General features: G+C 30.5%; 1 protein-coding gene across 8 annotated transcripts in view; it reads right to left on the bottom strand.

The window, feature by feature from the left end:
* Positions 1-5,303: 5,303 nt before the first annotated feature.
* LOC107446979 (meiosis regulator and mRNA stability factor 1-like protein) overlaps positions 5,304-19,205 on the bottom strand; it is a 91,801-nt gene continuing 77,899 nt past the window's right edge. For all 8 annotated transcript variants that reach the window (XM_016061771.5, XM_016061772.5, XM_016061770.5 and 5 more), the window contains 4 exons: positions 15,731-15,934; positions 10,531-10,786; positions 7,542-7,643; positions 5,304-6,299 (listed from right to left, as the gene is read on the bottom strand). In XM_016061771.5, coding sequence (XP_015917257.3) covers positions 6,073-6,299; positions 7,542-7,643; positions 10,531-10,786; positions 15,731-15,934 — 789 coding nt within the window. In that variant the 3' untranslated portion in view covers positions 5,304-6,072. The remainder of the gene's footprint in view (positions 6,300-7,541; positions 7,644-10,530; positions 10,787-15,730; positions 15,935-19,205) is intronic.

Here is a 19,205-nt window from a genome sequence, read left to right as displayed (position 1 = left end):
GAAAACTTTTTTGTATCTAGATCCTACTTACCGTACAATAGTTCATTAATCAAATGTTTAATTTCGGAGGGGGTTTTGTCCCCCTAAACCAGTGTTTCCCAACCTTTTTTGTACCATGCCCCACCGAAGCCTTTCTAAAATTCTTATACCCCCCTATGTAACATATACATAATTTTTAATATTAAAAAATCGAATTGTTCACTTAAGAAACTTAGGAAATTGTTAGCGAAGCAAAGTAAGTAAATTTAGATTAGTGATTCAGAACATCTATACATATATTTCTCTTACACGGCGACAAAAAAAAGCCTCATTACAACTCCCCGAATGGCAACGCTAGAAAATCGACCAATGATTGCCCCTGAATATGTCACATGCCAAATCTAGCTGAGATGACTCAACATATAGCGCTTTTAGAAACGGAAACTGAAATAACCAGAGAGAGCATAAGCTAGGCAGAAGTGAGTAGTCTTTGTCGATAGATCTCTATTTTAGTATTTTGTCGAAAGCGCTTTTTTTCACAAATTTATATATTCCGAATTTATTTGACGATTTTTGATTTATATCACGAATTTATTTGTTTTACTAGAATTTATTTGTTTATGCAGGTTTTTCCATTGCAATTCACTTATTTCAATTTTACTTAAATTGACTTAATTATAGCCAAAATTTTAACCTTTTTAAAGAGATATCAGTTTTAGAAATTTTATCTTAAGATTTTATACTATAGCACATTTCTAATAGATTTAACGAATTAAATGTCATTTATTTGAATTCAAATTTATTTTAATGACTTAGTATTTGCTAAAAAGATGTAATTTTTTTTAAAAAAAAGTTGTTATATGGATTTGAATGATTGTTTTGAATTCTTAGAATTTTGTGCATTTACAATGAACCTAAGTTAGTAGCAAGCGAAACGAGCTTGGTTTGCGAAGCGAAGCATATAAGATTGCGTAGCAATTTTCGGGGGTTGGCGAGCGTTAGAGAGCAGGGAACAGCCCACTAGTATAATGAAAAACTAAAATTCAAAATAATTTTAAGATTCTTTATACAGATTAAGTCTTCATAAAGATTTTTCTATAATAATTTAATATTTTCATTTAGTGAGATTCTTGCCCTTGATGCTTGCTGCACGTAGATTTTATCTTAGGTTCCAATTTGGTTAGCTTCAGTCTCAAGTCTCCCCGTTGTGTTATATCCAGACGATTTCTTTTTTTTATCAATAAAATCATTTACAGCACTAAATCCACATTCAGCTAAATATGAAGATGGAATCGGTAACAATAGTTTCCTTACACATTTAATTGAATCTGGGTATTTGTTTTCTGTTTCCTCACGAAGCCATGCAATCACTCCTTTCATATTAAATAAAGTTTTAATTGACTCATCATTTTGCATTTCTGCAAGCTTTTCTTGATATATTTGATATATCAGACAAATTCACTAACATGGACTGCAACATCCATGTTGGAAAATAAGTTTGTTTTAAATCAGAATAACTTTCTTTTAAATCAGCTGATAGAATTTTCAAATGGCAGACAATAACAAGTAAAGCTGTATCATTTACTTCACATTTTTGGAGCCAATGAAACTGTTCAAATTTTTTGTTGTTAGCATATTTGTGACATAACTCAATACGGGAAATGAAGCCAAATGTCTTCGCTTTTGCATCAACAAGAGTTTTATTTGTTCCTTGAAGTTTCTTATTTTATATACTCAGTTTTTCAAAGTTATTGGCTAAATAACTCACAAATGCTTTACCATCGACTGTAAACAGATACTTCATTTCAGGTTTGTCGCTTAAAAAATCCCTAAGTCACATAATATTTATTGACCGCAATTATTTAAGAATTTGCTTTTTTCTTTCGATTTTGTCACCGAAATCTCGCATTGCATTTAAATGGCCCAGAGCAAAAGGTTTAAACTCATGTCGAGTCCATTTTTGAATTGCCCCCCGGTGGGGCGTGGGCCCCACGTTGGGAAACACTGCCCTAAACCCTACCCAAAACTATGTCACTGGTGACAGTCGAAAAGAAAAATGAAAGCTTAGTAATTCGTCTGTATTTAAAAATTAATATACCGAATTTAATTGCAAGATATTTTTCAGAGTTTGAAAGATTTGTGAGACTTGGGTACAAAATTTTAAGAATTTTCAAATTTTTTATTAGCAGTTTAGATAATATTTCATTTTATATTGGTACACAAATGGTAATTAAAAAGACTTTAGCAAGTTAAATCGTACTTAACCACTTCCTTCCTAGTTCTTGGGAACATAATTCTTCAACATTCCATTTTGTTCGGATCTTAACTTTTTTAGTTATTACTTTATTTATAAAAGTTTGCTAATATATACTTATAAAAAAAATATTTAGATATTGGTGAAAGGCAGAAGCTTAACGTGTTTTTAACAAGGTACTCACTCAATTTTAGAAGAAGAAAAAATTCCCCGACTTTCCCACGTAAATTTCAATTAAAATCGAGATCATATTTTATCTATATCACGCACTTTTTCATCAGAAAACTTTGATTCTTTTATTTGTAACGCCAAATATCAGATTTTCTGTGTAAAAATATATCATTAAATGAGTATGGGACCAATTCAGTTCGACTAAAATGCGAAATTTTTACAACAAATAATTGTAATAAATGTTAGAATTGTTTAACTCTAATCTAAATAACTGATTACTGTTGCTGACAATTTTAAGACTGGTTGTTTTCCGGGTATAATATAGGAATTTGAGGGTTTTTTTTAAAAAAAATTGCAACTTTCCTCGACTGTTCTCTGATTTTTGGAGTTAAAATTAAACTCCCTGACCCATGGGAAACCTGTTTTAATAGTTCATTTGTTTAATTTTTATTTACTTTAATTTTTATTTACAAATGAAATTTCATTGTAATTAAAATAACATAATTAAAAAATCTTTAGAAATTTTTAACTTGCTTTTGTATAATATTATATGCATGTGTAACATAACTCTAAAAATCACATTAAGTCATAAATGATAATTATTAAAAATATATAACTTTCATGTCAGGCTCACTTCTTGCATTAACGCTTTGCGGTCATAACAGTTGTGATGCCCACCACTACATTCAAATATGAAAATTTTCCATGTTCGAAATATATTGTGGTGCGCCTTCTACAGCATTGGCGAAAGGAAACAAAATTATGCTTGTCTTAGTTTTTAATACTTGACCATAGTTTTTAATATTTCTTACAGAAAGTGGAGCGGTCAGCATCCCTACAAAAACATTTGGTGCCTGACAGCTGCAAATGGTTAAGACTTTTAACAAAAGATGTGAGAATGCATTAGTGAATAAAACAATTAAATTGCAGATATTTTATTGTATATGTTTTATTATATTTATATATGTTCACTCTAGATTGCATTGCCAAATATATATATCCTCCTAGCCCCCTCCCCCAATTTATATTCCAATTTTTTTGGAATTTTGTCTACCTCCTCATATATCTGGGGAGAGCCCTATTTATAGTGTTAGAAATCCAAATATGTAGGTAGGTAATTTATTTACGTCACACTAGAGCTGCACAATGGGCTATTGGCGATGGTCTGGGAAATATCCCGGAGGATGATCCAAAGACATGCCATCATAATTTTGATCCTCTGCAGAGGGGATGGCTCCCCTCCTATGGTGACCTGCGCATGAAGGTGAGCAATTTACAGTTATGGAACAATTACAGAAGAGTTTAATGAGGACCGATACCGTGCACCCTCAGTCTCTATGCAGGCTGATCAAAGTGGTACCCACCTGCTTACTGATCGCAGCCAGTGATGTTTGACTACTGGGAAAATCGAAATATGTAAAAAAAGTTGCATGTTATTTCGGAGAAAGTACATTTTTGTGTCCGGTTTTAGTTAGCACTAATTAATTAGGATACTTGAAGTTACTCTCCAGAAATATTAAGATTGACACTTAGAACGTGAAATATCTAATTATTATAACAGAAGTTATTTAGGACATCTTTTTTTTGTGTACAGTACTTATTTGATTTCAGGTTGAAATATAAAGGAGTTTCTTACAAACATCTTTCAACTCCTTTGTTTTCAGCTGTGGTGTTGCAGGGTCGCCACTCAAATTTGGAAAAAAGAAATTCCCTGTACATATTATACACAAAATATATTAAGAGGAAAAACACAATCACTGTTGTATGAGCTGTATTGGGCTAACTATCATCATAGTTGGCCAGACAGCCAATGCCTTCCTCTGAAGATTTCTCCATGACGACTTCCGATTTATCTTTGACCACCAATTTTTTTCATTAATTGCTAGAAAATCAGACTCCACTGAATCAGCCCATCTCAACCGCGGCCTTCCCCGCTTTCTTTTCCACTGGGTCTAAAAAGCAGTATCTTTTTTATTGTGTTGTCGTCACTCATTCGAATCACGTGGGCGATTAAATTCATTCTATTTATTTTTATGTATTTAATAATATCGGGTTGCTTTTATAAATCTTGTACAGTTCAAAGTTAAATCTCCTTCTCCAGTTATTGTTTTCATTTACACCACCAAGTATACTCCGCAAAATCTTTCTTTCAAATATTGCGATACACTAACTAACTATACTATAGTTATAATTGCTGAAAAAACTTAAGAGAAAAATCGTAAATTAAAAAATTGCTCTAGTAAATGAAATAGTTTAATATAGCTGAAATATCATCCTTATATATCCCATAGATTGTGCTTTGAGTGGTTGCCATTTTTTAAAAGACAAAAATAAGAAACAAAATTCCCTGTATTTTCCCAGTTTCTAAAGAAAAATTCAAAATTCCTTGTTATTTGAGGTGATTTTTAGATTTACTAGCAACATTTTTTTGGGGTTTTGATACATTATCACGTAAGTAAAAAATATGTATATAAATCCTAATCTAAAGATTTTTTAATCATTATTTATAATTACTTATACTAAAAACACTCAACATACTGGAGTACTGGCAATAGCACCATATGTTGAGGAATAAGAGATGTATTTTTGTTATCAGTGGATATTTTATTGCCAAATTTTCCTTCAACAAATATACGGGTAAACAGGAGATAGTCTTGAAATATGGGAGTCTTTGTAAAAAAACAGGAGACTTGGCAGGTATGCCTGTGTTTTCCAGGTTTTCCCTATGGGGTGGCAACCCTGTATTGGTTTTGTTGGTATCTTTAAGATTCTAACTCACGATCTGTCTATAAATAAGAATATTTCAGGTGAGCGGAATTTGAATCGACCAGTCATCGCTGAGCCACTACAGACTCCACACCAACTGCCCACCACAATGAGCAAATATAAGATAAGACACTCCAGAATGTAGAATTTTATTTTCAATATAAAAAAATAAAATATTTATATTATATTTACTTTACAACCACAACAATTCAATTCAAGTATCACTTTAAATTAAAACATTTGCTACCTTTTTAAAACAAATTTAGAATGAGCATGAAAATAATATCATACATTTCTACACATAATATGGCGCTGAACATAAACTGAATGAACATTCTTAAAAATACAACAGATAGACCTTGCATACTGAAAAAAAAATAACGAAAAAAAAATATATTGCTATTTTTTTTCCTTACACTCCGATAGTGTAAACATTGAGTAAAAAGGCAAAATATGATCTTTAAATAAAACTCTTTTTACCCTAGGGTAGGTGCACGACTGTAATAATTAAATTTACATTTAACATATACAGTCGAATAAATGTTTCATGCATAAATTAAAGAATGCATTCAATGTTAAGGATGATTATCATGAAGGAAAAAAAAAACTTTCCACCTTGTGTTAAATAGGATTTGATAATTCATTAAAAAAACACAACATTCATAATTCAAAACATCATATTTTTTCATATACAAAAACAGAAGAAAACTATCTTTTCTTGCAGCATAACAATAAATAACAGTTATTCAAATAATAAATAATAATACTGGCTAAAAAAAACCAATGGGGTGGGCGGAACTGTAAAAAAATAATTAAATGAAAGACAGTGGCATTTCAAATAAAAAATAAGTCTTCAGGAACATAGCAAACAATTTTGAGGTTTTTAAAAAGGACATAAAAAGTTATGCTGGCATAGAAAAGTTGGCAGCAATTCTATTTTTCCTACTCCCCTGCGTCGGAGTGCTCTTAGAACTTCTGATATCTCCTGAACATCTGAACAAATCTGTTCTTTGAAGATTTCCAGACTTGAGGTTCAATTGATGCAGATTTAACATGGATGATGTTTCATTTGAGCACGAGGGAGATCGCTTGATGATCAAATGACTCTCTTCAGATGAACCATTTGAGTCTGAAAAAAATACAGTTGATTACTTGATGATTGATTTAACATTGGCTTTAAAAAAAAAGGAAGTTAGTACAGGGTATTTGAAACATTTTAGATTTTCAAATACATGACTCATTCCAAGAACTTTCCATGACTTAACGAAATAACTATTTTCTCCCGACAAAAACCCAACAATAAATTTAAAAAAAGCATTATAATAACATTAATAGAAATGATAGGTATAACCAAAAATTTTATACTCTGCATCATCATATTTAAGATTTTAAATTTAAAAAACAGAGTAAAGAAAGAGTTGAAGCTAGAGAAAAAAAACAAAAGCAAATAATTTTTGTTCCTTTTTTCTGCAAAATTATATTCTTAAGATACTTTTGTTTGTTGGAAAGGAAAGAAATACTCCTGATTTTTCTGTTCTCATTTTGGAATAAGAAAAATTCCCCAATGACTGGCTTGCTTCAGATAAAATTTTAAATTGATAAAATAAAAAAATTTCGAAATCACAGAAGTTTAAAAGATAATTTGCTCTAGAAATTATAAAAAATGTCAAGTTTTCTGCCAAATAAGCGTCATTTGCAGCAAAGGTGCATAGATTGCTTGGAGAAGCATATGGTGAGGACGCTTTAAATGAAAGAAGTTGTCAAGAGTCGTTTCAGAAGTTTAAAAATTGTGAGTTTGACGTGGAAAACAAAGAACACAGAGGAAGGCTGAAATTGCACTAAGACAAGGACTGGGAAGAAAATTCGTCTCAAACGCAAAAACTTGCTCTTACATAACAAGTGACTTAGCAAGCAATTTCACATCGTTTAAAATCGTTGGGAAAGATCCAAAAACAAGGAAGTTGTGTGCCATAAGAACTGAAGACAAGAGAAATTGAACATTGATTTTGCTATATGGAAACACTTCAATGGGAAGTCCTACCTCAACCGCCGTATTCACCAGACCATAGATTATAATCTATTTCTGTCGATGGCACATTGTCTGTCTGAGCAGAAATTTACATCATTTGAAGAAACCAAGGAATAGCTCTATTCGTGGTTATTCTCAAAAGACGAAGAGCTCTTCCGACGTGGTATCTGAATGCTCCCAGAAAGATGTGAAAAATTAGTGTTTAGTAATGGAGAATGCTTTGAATAAAAAATAATGTACCGTTTTTTCGCAATAAACTGCCAATTTTTGATAAAAAATGGCAGTAAACTTACTTGTACTCCCAATATATATGTACATATAATAAAAAGAAAAAATTCTCACCTTCCACAAATTGAGTTCCAAAATGTGTTGAATTTTCACCTTTGATAAGCTCTGTTTCCTGGGAAGATGCTAAAAAATCTGGCAAAGGATGACTCAAGATACCTGAAAATTAAATAAAATGTTTTCATTTTAGACATTCAATAGACTTTTTTCACATGAAGAAATGTATAAAAACTTTCAAGGAATAACAGTTAGAGAGCATCTTTAAACCTAATAATGAGCTAGCAACAGAAAATACTAAAATAATTTAACTTGTATATATATATATATTAGTTTTTTTAAATTTAAAGATGGAAGGTGCTAAGTTCAGGGTATCTATTAAATTTTAGATTTTCAAATTCACGACTCATTCCAAGATTTTTTCATGACTTAACGAAGTTACTATTTTCTCCGACAAAAACACAACAATGAATTTAAAAAAGCATTATAATAACATTAATAGAAATGATAGGTATAACCAAAACTGTTATACTCTGCATCTTCATATTTATAGATTTAAAAAACAGAAACAGACTAAAGAAAGAGTTGAAGCAATAAAATAGCTGGAAAAAAAATACAAAAGCAAATGATTTCCCCCCCCCCATTTTTTCTGCAGAATTATATTCTAAAGATACTTTTCTTGTTCATCGAAAAGGAAAGAAATACTCCTGATTTATACAAAAGCAAATGATTTTTTTTTCAAATTTTTTTTGCAGAATTATATTATAAAGATACTTTCCTTGTTTATCGAAAAGGAAAGAAATACTCCTGATTTTTCTGTTCTCATTTTGAAATTTAAAAAAAAATCGCCAATGACTGGCTTGCTTCAGCTAAAATTTTAAATTGATAAAAAAAATAATAATAATAATACAAATTCTGAATCACAGAAGTTAAAAAGATAATTCGCTCTAGAAAGGATATTTTTCCTTTCATTTTTTGAAAGAACACCATAATTTTTAAAGAACACTATAAAAACATTTTATATTTAAATAAAATATGACTGTGTGGAGATTTTGTTACAAGTTCAGATATTCGGAACACCGTGAAATGTGGGTGTAAATTCCATTTTAAAAATTAGATTTTTCAGCGACCTAAATCCATGACTTTCCACGAATTTTTTTTAAAAAATAGTTAAAATCATGACAAATTTTGTTCAATAACGAAAATCATGACTTTCCAGGTGCGCGTATACCCTGTATGTTACAAAAGTAAACTATATTTCTTAAAAGAGTGCTAGTGTCTTATGGTAATAAAACAAGTTTGAATCATGCTATTTTGACACGTAGAACAGGATCCGATAAAAATAAAAGCATTTTTCCTTTGTTTGTAAAATCTCGTCAACATAATCTTTCATGAAAGGTTGGCTTCTTGATAGCCCTTTTTCAAGAGGCACAAATATTTTTTTTATAAACTATTTAAAATATGTGTCTTTGAAATTTTAAACAAGTATGTTTCATTCAGTAAGTATTAAACATGAATAACTCTTCTAAAATACACATAAATAATAATTAGTGAAACAATTAAAGAAACAGAACTACTGGCATGCCCAACAAAATAATTGTAATATTAAAATAACTTACAAAAGTGTCACATCAAAATATATCAGGAATATATTCAAAATTATCAGATAATAAAAGGGAAAATATGAAAGTGAAATAATGAAAAGAACACATTTGAAAGACAATTTAAAAGACTAGTTTGTATACGTCAAGCAGGTTTACTATTTTTTTTTTTTTTTAGTTTAAATACTCTTCACAAAAATGATCTCGTCTCAAAATTAAATATATAAAAACTGTTCTTTCATCTTAAAAAAGAATTATTCAATCAAATTACAGCACACTTGTATTCAAGCACTTTTGACATTGAACATAAAATATAGTGACCAGGTCCCGACTAAGTTTAATTGGGGCCAGGGGCAAAAACTTGCTTTGTGGCCCTCATTACTTCAGTAATGAAGAACCGAACTTTATGGATGTATTTAAATTTTTCACCTCATTATAGATAACAAGAAAATTGACTAGAACATAAAATAGCTATTAAGCCCCCCCCCTTCAGGCATCAGACGAAATATCGTTCTGTCAATTTTCTGACAATTCTATATCCATCATTCTGAATGCAGTTTTCTGAGTGTTCCTTGCTGACATTAGGGCGGAATCCAGCTTAATTTTCGCAATTACGATGGCTCAATTAAGCCAACCAGAAATCTGTATTTTCTTTAACACATCACAAATACAGGTTTTTAATTGGTCAAATTTGTTCATCAGAAATTTAGCTGAATTCAGCCTTAGAGAGCCACAGATTTACGAAACATAAATTGTGTTCATACGATAGATTAATGAAGAAGCTAACATATAACTGACGGATTTTACACTGTATTGTATTGATATTTTGTTTAAAAAAAGTTCATAAGAGGAAACGTAAAATAAACTTTCTATTCGATTTGGGAGGCCGCATGCTCCTACCTTAGTCAGGCTCTGATAGTGACCACTGAAGTTGAATGTTCCGGTCTGTGGATCAAATGGTACCAGCCCGTCCATTTCATTGAAACTAAATTTAAAATATCTGTGTTCCATTAAAACTTCATCTTTTTAAAAAAAGGAGCCCCCGAAGGTAGTGACATAAATTTTTTTATGTTTGTAATGTATCATTGTCTCCGATTACACCCAGATGGAACCGTCTCATTGCAAAGAAACAAGATCAGGGTTCTCATTGATTTAATGTTCTAGTAAGTTAAAATGTTAAATTACTTTATAATTATTTTTTGGTGTAATTTGATTTAATTTGAAGGCATGTTTAAATAAAATTAATAAATCAAAAAAATCTAAAATATAAATAATCAATGCACCCCCCCCCCCAACGGGACGAGGTAAAATTAACAAACGTTGACAGGTCCGTCATGATAAAGAGGTTGGGGAACACTGTTTTACACGATTGAGAAATTTCCTCACAAAGGGGCTAACAAAAATATATTGACCTTTCTTTGTTTTGTCCAAATGAAAAATATTCCTACCTAATCTTTCAACATTCAAGGATACAGCCTTTTTTAGTTTTTTCCCACTAACAGAAAAATAATCTGAAAAGTGCTCAAACAGTGAATTCAGATTGGTGAAACCATAATTCTTTGTGTTGATATTCGTGTAATAATACTTCTGATAAATACTGCGAAAGAGAGCATATTCCACGCAACCTCCTTCCTTTTGTAAGAGAAGTATTATCTTCTTTGCAAGATTTTGTAGAGGAGTCAATAAAACATAGCCATCCTTAACCTGAAAGGAAAAAACACCTAAATTAAAACGAATTTCAACACTTGTTCAGGGTGCAAAGCCAAATCTTTCAACAAAAAATAAGCACCTTTTAAGCACTCCAAAGATATTTTTAAGCACTATATACATTAACAAAATGCATAATAATTTTCAAAGATTTTACAAGATCATGATAAAATAACTAGTTTCTGACAAAGAACTCTTTTCTTGATTATATTAACCATTATAAAATGATTGATAGATTTTTCGGTTTAATATCAGATGGTGGAAAATGAAGCCAGAAATTGAGTTACAAAATGCAACAGAGTTGAGAGCACATGAGAGTGCAATAATCTCACTGAACCCAGCTCAGTAGATGCACATACGGACTTAAGTATTTTATGAAGCATGTAAAATGATTGGTGCTTTCATACAATATGGACTGACAGTATGCCGAAATAGATTGTATGTGAATGAATTGTGAAAGCATAGAATAAAACAAAGAGAAAAGCATGCTTTTGCATAATACATGGAGAAAATGGACATGGTAAAGAAAAATCATTTCAAATAGGGCAAATTAAGCACTCATTTTTGAAATAATTAATGAAAAAGGCACCTTTAAGGGCTTCTAAAAAACAAAAATTGAAAATAAGCACCTTTTAGCACTTTCTTAAAAACGCTTTATATTGAGTTGTAAGAGCTGTGCCTCTCATGCCACAGGTCCTGGGTTCGATCCTCGGACTGGGCAAGGTTGGCTCAGTCTTTTATTTCAGTAGGACGTTAAAATGAGTACCAAGCATGCATAGGAACTAAGTACAGGGAGTTCTGCGTTCCCACCTAACCGTAACATTAGCTCTGGTGCCCCAGACTCAAAGGTCAAGAAAACTGAGATGGACCTAGTAGTCCTTGGCCCTCTATGGGCTGTCACACCACTGAGTTCAGTTTTAGTAGTAAGAGCAGTGCAGATTAGAAAGATTCTATTCCAAATAAAAGTTCAATGTAAAATGTGTGGAAATAAAAAAACAGAACATCTTGATAACTTTTTTATCTAATGATCAGAATGTAATGTCATGAGAAACAATCACAACGACTTAGAATGATAAATTTTAATGTGCTTAAATATGCAGGGGTAATTGTGAGCCCAACTACTGAAAATTTCTTAAGCAAAATCATTGACGCATTTCAAAAAATTACTTTCCATATAAATTTAAATTATTGATATTTTCAAAACATGAAATTCTAAATAAATTATATGCAGCATAATTTAATACGATAATTATGTATAAGTTTACTTTTATGTCAAATCACATTTATTATTAAACCAGAAAAAATATTTACAAATGAAAGAGATGCCAAGTATAAATTCTAGTTCTAATATTTCTAAAGAAAATATCCAAAAATTCTTATACATAAATGTTATCATTGATTTCTTGAAACTTCTGGACCTTGGATTTCCCAAAACTTCCAGATTGTGGTTAGCAAAAAATCCGGATTTTTTCCGGAAACAGAATCATCTCTAAATATGCAGTGCAGGTGATATTTAAAAACATGCCATCAGACACAAAGATGTAATTTCTCTGTATAAAAATTCATTTTTCCAAGAGATTTCAATTCTTGACCCTCAAAGGCATAGTTCAAGTGTCTATAGGTTTAATTTTGCTTTTTTTGGATTTCTCCATAGCTTCAGAAAAAAAGATTATGCACACAACTAAAAAACAAGTTTATCAAAAAACACTTACATGCAAAATATAGTAGTTTATGATTCATTATTTTTATAATACAGTCCAACCTCGTCCCATCTTTCCTGTATCTTCGGTTTACCGTAGGTATCGCCTTATTTTATCGGTCCAGTCACTAATATTTATTCTTACAATGCTCATCATACCCGTTTATATTGTTTTCAAAAATAGGAGATTCTTTAACAGTAGAAAAATAGTACAGTAGGGAACCGATTATCCGGAACGGTCGGGACCATCGCTATTCCGGATAACTGATTTTTCCGGTTTTCTGAATCGCTACAAAAAGCCGTTTTTTTTATTGTTAAACCCAACTAAAAAAAAAAAAAAATTGGAAATAATCTTAAAAATAAGAGAAAAACGATGAAGTAATACACTAATGATTATTTCCAAAATGATGGTAAGGTAAACATCTTTAAAAAAAGAAAGAAAAATCGTGAAATCTTATGAGGAAAAAAATTTTTTTTTTTAAAAATGGGGAGAAAATTTATCGAATTTCGTTCCGGTTTTTTGGTTTTCCGGTTTTCTGATTTCCGGATAACGGGTTCTGTACTGTAGTTTATAATTAAGAAATTCTACTGACATTACAAAAAAAAAAAATACTGAATACAATTAATTTAGAAAAGAAAAGCTGTAGGTGATGCTAATGATGAAGAAAACAATGATTTGTAACAGTTGGGGGGAAATGCCTCAAACATCATGTTTGAGGTTTATGCATCATTTGATGTACCGCTCGAGCTGCAGTGGTGTTATGGGTTTCGAGAAATGGTTGCAGAAGCAAGGGAACACCGATGAAGATGGCAAAACTGAATCACAATCAGTGCCAGGCATTGGACAATGAGGAGCTGTATTCACATTGAACAGCAACCTTTTACAAATGTTGAAAATTTATTGTTTGTGCCAAACAAAAAAGAGTCATCCTCATCATAGTTAGCCAGACAGTCCAATGTCTTCCTCTGAAGATTTCTCCATAACGACTTCTGATTTTTCAATGATCTCTAATTAGTTGCAAGAAAATCGGACTCCACCAAATCAGCCCCCCTCAACCGCAACCCCCCCTTGCTTTCTTGTTCCAGTGGGTTTAAAAAGCAATATCCTTATATTTTTTGTCATCATTCATTTGAATCACCATTCAATTCATTATATTTATTTTTATGTTCTTATCAGGTTGCTTACTATGATAAACATAGAAGAGTATACAAATAAAATTCCAAACATTTAAATAAATAGATGTATTTATTCATCATACTTTTGTATCAGAAATATTTTTGCACATGTTTTTTATCAATTAAAGCTTTTATTCCAATTATACATTTTACAGTCTATTACTTCTTCATAATTTTCAAGTCTTAATTTACTATTTTATGTTGACCCACATTCGCTGTTTTATTATGTGTTATGTTCTTAATGAATGAGTATAATGATTAATGAATGAAACCATGAGTAAAGATCGAGTGAGGTTTTACTGTACTAATTAAAAAAATTTTTTTTAGAAGTCTAAAAAACCAAAATTTCAATTTTGTCATTTAAGAATTGCATAGTTCAAAATAACATAAAATTTTTAAACGTATGACTTACAATTAAAATTTTTCTGATTAAAACTAAATCTGAAAAAAAAAAATTAAATAATCTTAAATAATATTTTGCTTGAAATTATTTCTGGAATAATGGCGTTTGAAAAGCCTGCAAAAATTTTATAGTTCCAAATACCGGATCAAAAACAAAAAGTAAAATTGTGTGACTATTTTTCATTGTAATTCACGTTCAATAAAACACTGATATACTATGTTTTTTTAGCGATTTTACCTTTATCTATTATCTTTATTTATTATTTTATGTTGATTAACATTCGTCGATTTATATATATTGCTCATAATGAATGATCGTTAAATTTCTGATCTATCTGGGCAAAATCAAATTTTCTGAGATTTCACAGTTTCTAAACAATTACAGATTTTTATAATATAAATAAGAGCAATTGAAATTTAGAAATTCGCATAAATATTAAGAATTTACAATATATGCAGAAAATTGTTCCTTTCCTCAATCTGAATTTATTTTTTGAGTCCCATATAACTTGACAACATTTAAATAATTACATAAATAAATTCAGGATTAATTTCATCAAAACAGTGTATACAATAAAGAATAGATTTTAAAAATATATTTTAATATAAAAAATGGATGTAACAAAATTATTAATTTGGATTCTTTATTAAAACAGCATTATGACAAGAAAAAAAAAATGAGAGCATTGCTTATAAGTTTTAAAAAGACAATGATTAGCTAAAAAGTAATGCTTTAATCCACTTTAGGTCAAGCATAGGAAATTTATAAAATGTGGTATTATTTTCAGTGAAATATGCTTACATTACATTAAGACAAACACACAAAAAAAATTTTTTTTGTATGAAAAATTATATTTTATACAAGAAATAAAATGCTGCATATAGGAACCATTCATCAAATTAAAGAAAAAACCATTTAGTTGAACGCTTGTTCTTTTATTAAATTTGTTTTATTTACTGACTTGCAACTTTAATCCATTATAAAAACATATGATAAATCTCAAAAGGAATAATTATACATTTAAAAAAATTTCATTTGTCAATACATAGAATAGTTTAAAAATTTCTCAATAGAAAGTATTTATTTCAATTGAAATACTAATATTTTATGGATGTCTTCAGAACCCCTGACAACAGCAGAAAAATAAAATTTCTCAATAGAAAGTATTTATTTCAATTGAAATACTAATATTTTATGGATGTCTTCAGAACCCTTGACAACAGCAGAAAAATAAAATTCGTATTAAAATTCGTAATAAAATTCGCATTGGCCATTCATTGCTGGAATTCGAACCTGGGATCATTTCGTTGGAAGGCGAGCGCTCTATCCCCTGGGCCATCACGGCTCAACTTAAACTATTAACGCTCAACATACTGCATAACTGGCAATAACACCATCTGTTGAGGAATAAGAGAAGTATTTTTGTCATCAGGGGATATTTTATCATAAGTTTTTTTCTTCGTAAGTTTCCTCAACAAGTAGGGAGAAATTTGAGAATATACAAGTAAACAGAAATTAGTAAAATACAGGAGTCTTCGTTAAAAAAGACGAGACTTGGCAGGCATGCATTTATTCAGCATCATTTATGTATTCTGGTTTAAATATTCAAGAATTCTTTACTTTATGTTGGAAAGTGATTTTAAAAAAAGTCAATATAACTCACCTCAATGAATTCTTCCATATCTTTGAAATGTAAGGAAGGGGTTATCTTGTGACCATATCGCATTTCATACTTCTCACAAAATTCATTGATGGTCATTTTACTTTCCAGTTGCTCCATCAATAAACGCCGGATATTAAGTGATATTTGATGGATCACTTTCTCATCCACCAAGGTCACGTAAGTCCTGACATACCCAATCACTATCTAAAACATTAAAATTAAGCATTATTTTACTTTAAATATGGAGACAAAAAATGCACTTAACAAACTATACATCCATCTACCTAGAGCAGAATAATGAAACACCCACTTTCTCCAAGTTGTGACACAGCAGAGGGGAAAACACTATTTGTTTAAAGTTAGAAATATTTTCACCTAATATTTTTTCCCATTCACATATCTGTCAACGTTTGAGAAATAAAATAAAGAAGATTTTACCAGCAACAATTCTTGGGCTATGTGTACAGTTTTGATACACCCGGCATAATCATGTTAGTCAAAAAGAAAAATTCAAAATTGGAAATACAAGCACTTATATTTAGCAAAGTAAAAAATAGGTAGATAAATATTATTCTAAAGAAGATTTTTTAAAAACCATTATTCATAATTTAAAAAAATTAGCTTTATTTTACAGAATTTTTATATATTTATATTTCGAACATAAATAGCTGATTTGGCTTCGCATAGGAAATTTTTATCAAAAATCTGTTTATAACAGTTGCTAAAGAAATTACTTTTAATCAAAAGCAAGGCTTCAAGCTTTTCCTCAAAAAGTGATGAGTAAAATTCGGAGGGAACTTTTTTAATTTTAGAGAAAATTCTCTTGCACTCTGCGTAATGCATAAGATACCTAACATAACATCTGCTTCTATACTTCTGAAATGTTTTTTTTTTAAAAATACAGTTCATTTTCTAGTTGCACAATTGACACTCACAATAAATGATTTAGAAAACAGAAATACATTTATGCTTTGACGATTGGTGAACAATTTGAAAAAAAAAAATTTGGATTTTGTGTTTAAGAACAAGAAAACGGGAAAGGCCTCGGTTCAGATGACTACATTTTCGGGTTTACGACTACTAATGTTAAACTCTGTAGCCTTGTAATTCTAAACCAAAAGACAAGGAAACTCCTGTATCAGGGCCCCCAATGGTATTCATTCGTTATGGGAACCTTGAGACAACAGATTTAACGTGCATCAGTCATCATTTACTACACAGGGAGTCTTCCGCCAGCGGGGATCGAATCCACGAATTCCAGGACATGGGCCCAGTGCCCTACCGACCCAGGGCTAAAGAGAATAGAAGGGCTAGTTCACTCCTTTGAAGTATCTCTTGCCGCGCCGATCCTCCGACGTCACTCCAGTGACGTCACTTTGGCGCAAAGCTCGCACTTTTACTTCAAGAACGGAGCGTTTAGCATTACTAGCTCTAACTAATATTGGATCATTTCTTTTTGCGAGATATTCTAAGACATTTGTTATTTTCTATAATGACTTTCCTCAGTTTTTGCAGTGAATTTACAAGAATTTAAAACTATTATCGAAATGCCAGTTTGCGCGATTGCAACTTGCAAAAGTTCTGATATAAAAACAAAAGGAAAAAGTATAATTTTTCGCGTGTTCCCTAAAGTAAATGAACAACTATGTAAAGAATGGATTCCGAAATGACACATTTAATATAAAACCGCAATACGTTTATTCTGTCGTAAAGAACTTTTATAAAAATTCATTATCTAAATAGAAACCGCCTCGCTACTTCATAAAGAAAGGCAGGTGAAAAGAATTAAAAAATAGATAAAGTCAAAGAAAATTAAAATGTAAGTAAAAAGTATAAAATATATAGTATATAGTTGAAATTCTCCTAATTTCATAACATATTTTTTAATGTAGTTATTCTAAATATTTATGATTTTTTTAAAAAATTATATTCTCTTCAATTTAAATATCTATATATTATATCATCGTAAATTTAAATGTCTATAAACAATTGTAAAATTTCTGATGTCATTATGAACCTAAATTATTATTTTGTTTCAGTAATTAGCGTTTAAGGTTGATGTTTCCTAATGATTAAGTATGAACAAATTGCTATTAACGACATATTTTAAAATCAGGGATTCTAAATTTAACTTAACTTATCTTTATAAAAGAATATGTAGATAAAAAAAGTGTCGATATATGCCTTCATTTTTCTTAATAGTTAAAGTTAAAACTGAACTTTTTAAAATAAAATATTTATCGTGTCATTTTCACCAACTAGCAAAATATTTTTATAAGTTTAAAATGGTATTTTTTTAATATAATAACCAAGAAAGTTTTTTTTTAACTATGTTTATGAACGGAAATAATGTGTTAATTACGTAAAGTTTGAAGGCTAATAACCAGAAAAAGTATAACTTATTTTCACAAGAGAAAGATGCAAAGTTATCATATCTTTGCTTGCGATCTCCGAGATCTGTAGACACAGTGACGTCATGAGGAGCTTCAGCTCTAAGAGCGGAGTGAACTAGCCCTTGTATTCTCTTTAGCCCTGCTACCGACCAGGCTAGTCTGGCCTTTTCTTGCAATTATTGAAAAGAATTCGAGACCAAAGATAGATAGAAAGTCGTTACGGAGAAATCTTCAGAGGAAGGCATCGGCTCACATTAGGCTGTCTGGCCAACTATGATGACAGGGTTGCTACTCAAATCTGGAAAAAAATTCCCTGTGTTTTCCCTGTACATATTACACACAATATATTAAGAGGAAATAACAATTACTCTGCTCTTGTGTGAGCTATATTGGGCTAACTATATTTATTTGTTTTAATTGCTGGAAAAACAGCTGAACATACTTAAATAATGCTATAGTAAATGAAATAGTTTAGTATAGCTGAAATATCATGGTTAAATATCCCATAGATTATGCTTTCAGTGGTCACAATTTTTTTAAAAGCAAAAATAAGAAACAAAATCCCCTGTATTTTCCCAGTTAGTAAAGAAAAAAATCAAAATTCCCGACATTTTCCCTGTTATTTTAGGTGCTTTTTAAATTCTCTGTATTTTCCAGGTTTTCCCTGTGGAGTGGCAACTCTGTATGATGATAATGAAAAATATTTAATAAAATTTTTTAACCCACTTTGATCAAAATAAAAGTATGCAACCTGAGGGTCAAGGATTCACAATGTCTTAAACAGTCTTATAAGCAAATAGAAGAAAGAAAGAAAAAACTATTTGCCAAACTATGCAAAAAACTGTTTCAAGAATAATAATAGTTTTCCAAAATTAATATGCAAACCAGCTAATATGGTGTTCAACGATATTCTTAAGTTGTTACGAAAATTTTACGCAATTTTATATTAAAATTAACCAGGGTTGCCACTCAAATCTGAAAAAAAAAGTCCCCACGTTTTCCCTATACATATTATACACAATGTATTAAGAGGAAAGAGCTACTGTGCTCTTATATGAGCTATATCAGACTAACTATACCAG

Source organism: Parasteatoda tepidariorum, chromosome 8 (assembly GCF_982258835.1).
Source record: "Parasteatoda tepidariorum strain Cologne lab strain chromosome 8, Ptep-v5.0, whole genome shotgun sequence".
Lineage (NCBI taxonomy): Eukaryota > Metazoa > Arthropoda > Arachnida > Araneae > Theridiidae > Parasteatoda > Parasteatoda tepidariorum.
The sequence above is the reverse complement of the archived record's forward strand: the minus strand, read 5'-3'. Positions and strand labels throughout refer to the sequence as shown.